The sequence below is a fragment of the Gekko japonicus genome, unplaced genomic scaffold, assembly GCF_001447785.1.
Source record: "Gekko japonicus isolate JY-2015 unplaced genomic scaffold, Gekko_japonicus_V1.1 scaffold435, whole genome shotgun sequence".
Classification (NCBI taxonomy): domain Eukaryota; kingdom Metazoa; phylum Chordata; class Lepidosauria; order Squamata; family Gekkonidae; genus Gekko; species Gekko japonicus.
In genome coordinates this window covers 320,989-331,743 of record NW_015161417.1, presented here as the reverse complement: position 1 = coordinate 331,743, position 10,755 = coordinate 320,989, and the positions used below count along the sequence as shown (strand labels likewise).

Sequence of the window (10,755 nt, the reverse complement as noted above, 5' to 3'; positions counted from 1 at the left end):
ACACAGGGGGGGGGGGGGAGCGCTACATCACTCAAAGTGTGTATTACGTGTGTATAAGCATCGTCGCCTTGAATAGGATATCTCCCTTTTTGTCTTAACCTGGAAGCGGCCCTCTGACCTCTCCTCTCACTCTTTGCCCTTCGTTCTCTCCCTGTTATGTCCGCTGACCGCCACTAGGTGACAGCATATTTTACAGGAGCTTGGATCCCAAGAGACAATAGGGACTAGGATCCTGAAACCTCTAGCGGTCACCAATGGGAACGTTGGCGGGAAGTTTAAACCCACCAATGGGACCTGTGGGTGGTCCACAGAGATTGTATATAGTTGGCCTCCAGCCGGTATTGTGTTGTTACGTTGTGCAGTAGTAAACATGAGCTGAATATCACTATGTTTCCTCATTATTCGATGCGTCAAACCCACTACACAACACTCCCCATTCTTCACATGGCTCTCTCTCCTGTACGAACAAGGCCCCTCATACTTCCACAGACGTGATGCCAGGTTTAGCTGGCCACCTGTGATAGGGAATGATATTCTTTAGAGTAGGCGTGTAAGAACATAACAGAAGCCAATGCTGGATCAGGCCAATGGCCCATCCAGTCCAACACTCTGCCACGCAGTGGCCAAAAATACCAGGGGCCATCAGGAGGTCCATCAGTGGGGTCCAGGATACTAGACGCCCTCCCACTGTTGCCCCCCCCCAAGCACCAAGAAGACAGATCATCACTTGCCCCAGCCTGAGAGTTCCTACCTATACCTTGTGACTAATAGCCACTGATGGACCTCTGCTTTCTCTCTTTCTCTCTTTTCGACTGCAACCTGAATGTGAACAGAATCTACTTGCATAAATGTAAGTTTTAACTCTGACAATATACTTCTTGGGAGATTTATTTACTGCTCTCAATATCACGCTTCTATGACTGGGCACGCGCTGCTATATTAACCAAATATCCCAATACCGTGGCGGTTAAAACCCATATAAACAAGATGATAAAATTTGTAACAGTGTAGCAATTAATTAAAAATGGTACAGCTCAGAATTAAAACCCATGCCGTAAAATAACTCACCTGCCCCATTAAAAGATAAATCCTGTTTTGAAGAAGGAAGGCTTTACAGCTTTTACAGAACCCGGCCAAAGAGGTATCTTCTTAACTCTACAGGATGGTCATTCCACAAGAAACGGAAAGTTCTCGCCCTGGCCTGGATAGCCCAGGCAAGCCGGATCTCATCAGATCTCGGAAGCTAAGCAGGGCCGACTCTGACAAGTAATTGGAAGGGAGACCTCCAAGGAATACTAGGGGTCGGGATACAGAGGCAGGCTATAAAGCCACTTCTCTGAAACATCCAGACCCCACTAGGGGTCACCAGAAGTCACCATGACTCCCAGGCATGCAAGCATAAGGTAAAGCTAAAGGTTCCCTTGCTCGAAAGCCAGTCGAATCTGACTCTAGGGTTGCGGTGCTCATCTCCGTTTCAAAGCCGAAGAGCCAGCGCTGTCCGAAGACATTTCTGTGGTCATGTGGCCGGCATGACTAAACACCAAGGCGCACGGAACGCTGTTACCTTCACACCAAAGTGGTACCTATTTATCTACTTGCAATTTCCTGCTTTCGAACTGCTAGGTTGGCAGGAGCTGGAACTAGAGACGGGAGCTCACTGCGTCATGCGGCACACTCGGGTTTCGAACTGCTGAACTACCGACCTTCCACAGCCTGCAGTTCAGCGTCTTAACCACTTGAGCCACCGCAGCTCCTATGCAAGCATACACACACACAAAAGAAGAAAGAGGAAGTTGTCTTTCTTGTGGTTGCATATTTAACTAGAAGGTGAGAAGGTAGTGTCTATATTTGCCGTTGTTCTCCCTGCTTGACTCCACGGGTCAAAAGGCATTTGAAAAACCACAGTGACCCACCATTGACTCCACGGGTCAAAAGGCATTTGAAACACCTTAAAAACCACAGTGACCCACCTTGGGATGAACATACACACCAGCTCTGGGTTGGGAAACACCTGGAGATTTGGGGGGTGCAGCCTGAGGAGGGGTTTGGGGACGGAGGAATGTCAGCGGGTACAATGCCATAGAGTTCCCCCTCTAAAGCAGCCATTTTATCCAAGGGAACTCATCTCTGTTGCCGGGACCCCAACTGTAATACCGGGAGATCTCCAGGCCTCACCTGGAGGCTGGCAACCCTAACCATGCACAGTGGGGAAATGACTTATTCTAGGGTGGTCGTAGCCAACGGGCAATGAGGGCAGCTGCACTGAACCCCACCTCAGATGGAGCCCCCCAAACCGCCGGAACCCCACCTCCCAGAACAGAGCAGGATCCCGTAGCTGCCGCGACGTATGCCCATCCCCTTTGGGGCTCAGGTTGCTGTCTACTGGCGGCAGAAGTGGCTCTCGCCAGCCTCACACAGAGCGAGGGTCAACATTTGCTTGTCCCTGGAGAGCGGATGGTGGGGAGAGCAGTGATTCTCGGGCCTCACCCTGGCCTTTTGCCCAGGTCCAGTGCTGCTTAGGGTTGCCATCTCCGGGTTGGGAAATTCCTGCCGATTTTGGGGGTGGAGCCTGGAAAGGGCAGGGTTTGAGGGCAGATAGGGACCTCAGCGGGGTACGATACCATCAAGTCTGCCTTCCAAACCAGCCATTTCCAGGTATTTCCCAACCCAGAGCTGGTGGCAGCTACAAGCATGGACGGCTTCAAGAGGGAACTGGATAAACACTTGGAGCAGAGGTCCATCAGTGGCTATTATCCCCAAGGTATAGATAAGAACTCTCAGTCTGGGGCAAGGGATGCTCTGTCTTCTTGGTACTTGGGGGGGGGACAACAGTGGGAGGGCTTCTAGTGTCCTGGCCCCACTGCTGGACCTCCTGATGGCCCCTGGTATTTTTGGCCACTGTGTGACAGAGTGTTGGACTGGATGGGCCATTGGCCTGATCCAACATTGGCTTCTCTTCTGTTCTTATGTTCCAGGCAAACTGATCTCTGTCCCCTGGAGATCAATTCTGATCCCAAGAGGTCTCCACAGCCACCACTGGAGACTGGCTACTCGCCACTGGCCTGACTGCACAGCCTCTTCACAAGCAAAGCTCTCCTTTTCTTCCAACTTCCCGAAGAAACATGATACCGTTCCGAGCCGAACGTGGCCATGGCAAGCTACCTTCCCCGCTCATCAATATTCCATGCCGTTATAGTTCCGCTTTAGAAATGCTGTGCGTCACATAACTCAACTGTTTAACTCCTGCACCAGTTACTCAGCCCCAATATTCTAAATGGCAGCCTTCGGGAATGTAGTTGAAATGCTCCCACATCACTCAGTCGCTACATCTGTTCGTCACGGCACCATCTGCCATTTACCTGGAACTATACCACGGCTCCCAGTATCCTTTGGGCTCTTTGGCTGTGCTCTGCTGGTATATTTGGAAATAGAGCAGATATTACAGAAATAGATGTCTCCTAAAGGAAACCAAACACAGCAGCGCTCTCCTGCAAACTGGTCCCTGCTTAGGGAAGTGGAGGAGGAGGAGGAGATTGGATTTATACCCCGCCCTTCACTCGGAGTCTCAGAGCAGCTTACAAACTCCTTTCCCTTCCCCTCCCCACAACATGGAGCTGCGGTGGCTCAAGTGGTTAAGATGTTGAACTGCAGGCTGTGGCAGGTCAGTAGTTCAGCAGTTCGGCCCAAGGTCATCCAGCAGCTGCATGCAGAGGAGTGGGGAATCAAACCCGGTTCTCCCAGATTAGAGTCCGCGCACTTAACCACTACACCAAACTGGTGAATGTGTAACACCAGGGATCCCCAACAGGGTGCCCGTGGGCACGACGGTGCCCGCCAACATCTTTCCTGGTGCCCGCCAAGTGCTTTTAGGAAATGGGTGGGGCCAGGTGAAGTTTTTAACCAGCAAGGCTTCTGATCGGCCACTGGAGAGTCGATTGGCTGTGCAGATCTTTAAAAAGGTTCCTTTGGTGGCAGGTGCCACCACAGCACAAGGATCTTCATTGTGTGACTGAAGGTGAGCCGCGACAGCCTCTTTGTGGCTGGCTCTGCCTCCTGCAGCAGGCATTTTGTGGCTGCACCCACTAGGCCAGTGGTGGCGAACCTATGGCACGGGTGCCAGAGGTGGCACTCAGAGCCCTCTCTGTGTGCACGCGTGCCATCGCCACAGCCAGGACCAGACCATCATTAAAGTGTCGAATTCTCTGCCAAATAATTTTAAGTAAATGAAAGCATTTGGGATTGCTTTCCTTACTTTTTTTGGATCATCTTAAGTTAACGTATGAGTTGTTTTTTCTAAACTAAAACCTCCGTATTCGGGTTAAATTGCTGTGTTGGCACTTTGCAATCAATAAGTGGGGTTTGGGTCGCAGTTTGGGCACTCGGTCTCTAAAAGGTTCGCCATCACTGCACTAGGCTGTGTCAGAATTCCAACAAGGCCTGCAGGCTCAAAAAGGTTGAGGATCCACGGTGTACCTCTATGTCAGGGTTGACAAACATAAGACCTGGGGGCTGGGACCAGCCCATTCATGGCTGTTATGCGGCCCACGAGCAACTGGTACAAGGGAGGGAACAGGAGGCCACTTGAGGGTGGGCGGAGCCACTTCAATTGTGGCTTCAGCACAGTAGAACAACCTCCTCTGCAGCAGTCAAGCAGAAGCCCTTCACTTCAGGGACAGCCTCATTGGTAACTTGGGAGCCGCTGCAGCTGCATTCCTACCTCTCCACTCAGCCTGCAGCTCCGGGGAAGCTGTCCTGGATGGCCACAGGGATCAGCGTTTGCATTGGGGGGGGGCTGCAGACGATCTTCTGTTGGGGCATGGGAGCCTCTGTCCAGCACTGCCCTGCTGCCTCTCCAGTCTGCCTATGTCGGTTTCTCTCTGCACCCCCCTCTCAGCCCACGGGGGGCCTTGCAGTGAGGACACACCAACTCGGAGCTTTCCAGTTGCTGTCCTCTACAAAGTTTATCTCTCTGGTACCCAGCATTATGTTTATGGCACACATGGCCCGGCCCGACAAAGTCAGATCTGGCCATCAGAACAAATGAGTTTGACACCTCTGCTCTATACCTTGTACCTTTATAAAAAATGAACGCAAAGATTTTGACTTAACATAGTTCCCTGCCTCGGTTAGGAAGGCCAGCAAAAAAAGGCCCTGGGTTTAGACAACAAACAAGGTAAACAGAATAAGAAGCAAAAGGTGGGTGTGGCTGGATGAGCACACTTCTGGTAACATGGGGGTGCGGCCTAATGTGCTAATGAGCTGTGCTGTCAGGGGTGTGGCTCGATATGCTAATGAGTTTCTGTTGTTGGGTGTGGCCTATTATGCTAATGAGTTCGCTGTCCAGTTGCTGTCCTCTACAAAGTTTATCTCTCTGGTACCCAGCATTATGTTTATGGCACACATGGCCCGGCCCGACAAAGTGACATTTATGTCAGATCTGGCCATCAGAACAAATGAGTTTGACACCTCTGCTCTATACCTTGTACCTTTATAAAAATTAGTGCAAAGATTTTGACTTAAAATAGTTCCCTGCCTCGGTTAGGAAGGCCAGCATGTACCTGGCATGCATCTTTGCCCCCAGTGCTGAACCCGGCGCAGATCATGTTCTTGGTGATGTACCCGGCGTAGGAAGACGAGCTGTTACACTTCCAAGTGGCAATGATGGGGAGGCGGACGCTGCGCAGTGTGTCAGAGGTCCTCCCTCCAATGGGGGTGGTGTAGCCCCACCCGGAGACTTGGCAGAAGCGGCCTTCTCTGACTGTCGCTCCTTGCTGGGGAAGAGGCACAATGGAGATGGAAGCGCTGTACGATATTGGCTTGTTCAACTGTTTTGAGAAAGCGAGAGAGGTGGGACAGGTTTGAACAGCGGAATCAAATTCATTCGAGGGCAATCGCAAAGAGTTGGCCTATATCAGTGAGGCCTTTGCAGCATCAACTATAATGTGTTTCTCACAGGGTTGACAATGAAGACATTCCAGAGGCTTCTATTGCGAACAAAGCCTGCCCAGATAACAAGAATGATCAAGAATTTCTCATCCCTGCAGTATGCAGTATGGAGTATACACAGCAAGTTATTAAAATTTGGAATTCACTGCCAGAGGATGTGGTGATAGCCACAGGCAGGGCTATTTTTGGGCAGGAACGCACAGGAACAGAGTTCTGGCTGGCTCCTGAGGTGGCCACGCCCAGCAGGAACTCATTAGCATAACAGGCCACACCCAATAGCAGAAACTCATTAGGATTGGCTACATTAGGGGTGTGTGGCCTAACATGCAAAGGAGTTCCTGCTACAAAAAAAGGCCCTGGGTTTTGACAACAAACAAGGTAAACAGAATAAGAAGGGAAAGGTGGGTGTGGCTGGATGACCACACTTCTGGTAACATGGGGTGTGTAGCCTAATGTGCTAATGAGCGGTGCTGTCAGGGTGTGGCCTAATATGCTAATGGGGTTTGCTGTTGGGTGTGGCCTATTATGCTAATGAGTTCCTGCTGGGCTTTTTCTACAAAAAGAGCCCTGCAGGCATAGACAGCTTTTAAAAGGGGATTGGATAGACTCATGGAGGATAGGTCTATCAGTGGCTACTAGCTATGGTGAACCTCAATGCTCGGAGGCAGTAAACCAGTGCCATGAGGCAACATCAGGGGAAGGCCTTGGCCTTTGTGCCCTGTTATTGGACCTCCAGAGTAGGGATGGGCACAAACTGGGAAAATGTGGTTTGCTTTGTGGTTCATGGCGTGCCTAATGTGCAAACCATGAACTGTCACAAACCTTTAGCTGCCAAAGAAACCAGTTTGGTTCATGAGGCAGTAGAACACACACCTCCCCCAGCATGCTAGAGACATCAAACTCACAGGAGATCTCCGGCTCGCTCTCCTCTACCTGGCCTCCAAGTTTGGTGAGGATTGGATTTATGGGGTCCACGTTACTGCCCCCCCCAAAGAAGGTGCCCCAGGAAAGTGCTTTCTGGAGAAATGACAGGCTCGGCTTTAGGAGGTTCGGGAGTGTATAGAACAGATCCTGAGCAAGCTAGAGACATCAAAGCCGCAGGGTACCTTCCCCGGATGCTCCTCTACATTCCCTCCAAGTTCCGCCCCCCCTGTTGCTTTGAAGATTGGTAAATGTTTAGATTGAGCGGAAACAGTCTGTCTGGAAACGTACAGCAGTCATGAGCCACCACAAACTGCTAGAAAGTTTGTGGAAAGTTCATGCCAGTTGACCTGCCACAAACTTGAGTTCGCAAACCACGAACCAGCCAAAATTCATCACGAATTTTAGTTTGTGAGCTGGTTCATACATATCTATACTCCACTTTGTGAGACAGGATACAGGACTAGAGAGACCGCTGGTCTGATTCAGCAGGGTTCTTATGTCCCTTCACTGTTTTGATTTTGTTTCTACTTAAACTCAGGATTCTTTATTTTTGTTCCTGTTCCTTCGCACCAGCTTTTTCCTCATAAAACACACACATTTTCACAGCTGTTTCCCCCTGTGCTTCCCGTTGCCTGGGAAAATAAAAAAACAGACAGCAAGGAGCCAGAATAACTGTCAGACTGGAAGGTAGGGTTGGCAACCTCCAGGTGGTGGCTGGAGATCTGCTTTTACAATTGCTCTCCAGGCAACAGAGATCAGTTCACCTGGAGAAAATGGCCATTTTGGAAGGTGGACTCTATGACATTATAACCTGTTAAAGTCCCTCCCCTCCCCAAGCCCCGCCTTCCTCAGGTCCCACCCACAAAATCTCCAGGTATTTCCTAACCTGAAGATAGCAACCCTATCGGGAAGGCTTCTGACTCCTTCTGAACACGGGGGGGAAATTCTGGTTGGATTCAGAACATTCGCTTGGTTTAGGAATGGGCATGATTTGGGTCAGAACTTGATTAGAAAGTCCCCGACCACAAGATGGAGACATGACTCCTCCCTCATTGCCCTTCACACTCAGAACTGAGTGAAACCTGTGACCTGTTGCATTGTGATCTGTTGCAGTGTTCCCTCTAAGCTGAGTTAGTGTGAGCTAGCTCACGGTTTTTTAGCCTCCGGCTCACACATTTTTGTCTTAGCTCAGGAAGGATGGCTCCAGAGCAGAGTAATTTATGCAGTAGCCAAATTGCTCACTCGCCACTTTCGTGCCAGTGGCTCACAAAGTAAAATTTCTGCTCACAAGACTCCACAGCTTAGAGGGAACATTGGCAATGTAGATATTCGATGACCATTTGTCATAAACCCCATGTACCGCTGCTATTTTGGGGGCTCTGATTTACTCAGGAATAATAAAGGGAAGGATTCCGGTCCCGCATGTCAAAGTGCACCATGTAGACAAGTCAGTAGACACAGAAATAGATTAGATGGGAAAAGATGGAGGGTTGACGCAGCCCATGGCCTGTATCCATCAGCTTGAAGGCAACCAGAGGTCTTTCTGGGGATAAATAAATGAATGCAAAAGGGAGACACAAATTTTTACAGCCTGAAATGACAACAAATGTCAGTGTACATAAAGGAAAGGCTGACAAACTCGGAACCGACCAGAAGCCCCGTATTAAAAAGTAGTGCCGATCTGATGACTTCTTCTCTGTACCTTTCTTCAGCCACATCTTCAGCCTGAGAAGGTATTTTAAACATATCCTTGGCAGCCCAGACTCAGTTGCGTCCTTCCTCTGAGTCTTGAGTCCCTTCTCTCTCCAAGAACAAGGACGGTTTCATTACCTTAATGAGCATAATGTCTGCATTTTTGGTCACGGTGCTGTAATCGGGATGGACCACCATGCGGGCAGGCCGGAATACTTGTTCCGTGCCTTCAAACGTGGAGAGAGAATACTCCCCAGCGACAATCAACATCTGGTTGATCCTGGAAGAAAGAGACAGAGGAGAGATGAAGATGGGAGGCTTTGAGCTTCCTGAGAAATAGAACTGCTGATATGTACTGGAGGTTATTACAGCTGGGGACAGCAGCAGCCTCCAGACCCATGAGCTGATGGTAGGGGGAGTCCTCAGCTAACACAACTGCTTGCTTATAAGGCTATCTAGTGGGAGGGAGTACTCACAGAATCATAAGAACATAAGAGACACCAATGTTGGATCAGGCCAAAGGCCCATCCAGTCCAACACTCTGTGTCACACAGTGGCCAGAAATACCAGGTGCCACCAGGAGGTCCACCAGTGGGGCCAGGACATTAGAAGCCCTCCCACTGTTGACAGAGTTGGAAGGGGCCCTATGGGCCATCCAGTCCAACCCCCTGCTCAATGCAGGATCAGTCTAGAGGACTGGTTCCCAAAGTGGGCAATACCACCCCCTTGGGGGCGCTGGAATAATCCAGGTGGGCTGGAACCATCTGGGTGCAGATCCACAAACTGCATCTTTTTGTCCACTTCTTGAAGGTATAGTTCCAGGGGGATGCTGAGTAAAAAAAAATTTCTGAAAAGGGGGCAGTAGGCCAAATAAGTCTGGGAACCTCTGATCTAGAGCATCCCTGACAAGTGTTTGTCCAGCCACTGCTTAAAGACTGCCAAGTGAGGGGAGTTCACCAGCTCCCAAGGCAGCTGATTCCACTGTTGCACACCTCTTACTGTAAAAAAATATCCAGCCAGTACCTTCCCGCCCTTAATTTAAGCCCATCATTAGAGCCAGTTTGGTGTAGTGGTTAAGTGTGCCTATTCTAATCTGGGAGAAGTCATTTTATGGTAGCACCCACCACCCTGTGTCTGAATTCCAATAGTGCCCGTGAGCTGGAAAAGGTTGGGGACCCGAGAAATAAACAACGCAATAGGATTACGGCTAGTAAAGGTAAAGGTTTCCCTTGCTCGAAAGCCAGTCAAATCCAACTCTAGGGATGCGCTGCTCATCTCCGTTTCCAAGCCGAAGAGCCAGCGCTGTCCAGAGACGTTTCCGTGGTCATGTGGCTGGCATGACTAGTTGCCGAGGCGCACGGAACGCTATTACCTTCCCACCGAAGCGGTACCTATTTATCTACCTGCAATTTCTTGCTTTCAAACGGCTAGGTTGGCAGGAGCTGGGACCAGAGACGGGAGCTCACTCCATCTTGCGGCACTCGAGTCTCGAACTACTGAACTACCGGCCTTCCACAGCCTGCAGTTCAGCGTCTTAACCACTTGAGCCACCGCAGCTCCTTTCCTCTAAGTGACAGCCCTTCAAATGCTTAAAGGGAGCGATCCTGTCCCCCCTCAACCTCCTCTACTCCAGACTGAACTTTCCCAAGTCCCTCAGCCTTTCCTCATTGAGCTTGGTCTCCAGGCTCCGGATCATCCTCGTGGCTCCCCTCTGCACCCGCTCCATTCTGTCCACATCCTTTTTGAAGTGAGGCCTCCAGAACTGCACACAAGACTCCAGGTGCAGCCCGACCAATGTACAGTGGGACTACATTGGATGTGAGGACACAGGATGTGGAATGAGCATGCGGCAAACTAGTAAAACACTGTTGGTTGTCCAGGTTTTTGCGAAGTAGGACAGCTTGGAGTCTTCCACCTAACAGTTGGCTCAGCAACTAAAAGCAATCAGTCTTCCCCCAGCCTCGGTCCCTGTTGCCCAGTTCAGACAAGCACACTATTAGTCTGGAGACCACCCCAAAGTAGCAAGTAGATATTTAAAATAATTGCTTTTGTATGTATTCAAAAACATTGTAAATAAAACTGCCTGAGGCAGTTTGTAAAAGAATAAAAATAAAACACACACTATGAATATATACACATTGTTTGAATGGGATTTTCTCATTGCTGCAATACTCAGTGAGATGTGAATGGGCC

General features: G+C 49.9%; 1 protein-coding gene across 1 annotated transcript in view; it reads right to left on the bottom strand.

Moving 5' to 3' along the window:
* The window catches only part of LOC107124480 (trypsin-3-like), a 31,943-nt gene that overhangs the window by 4,621 nt on the left and 16,567 nt on the right, over positions 1 to 10,755 (bottom strand). The window contains exons 4-5 of the mRNA XM_015427961.1: positions 8,701 to 8,842; positions 5,559 to 5,825 (exon numbers count right to left, since the gene is read on the bottom strand). Of these exons, the coding sequence (XP_015283447.1) occupies positions 5,559 to 5,825; positions 8,701 to 8,842 (409 nt within the window). The remainder of the gene's footprint in view (positions 1 to 5,558; positions 5,826 to 8,700; positions 8,843 to 10,755) is intronic.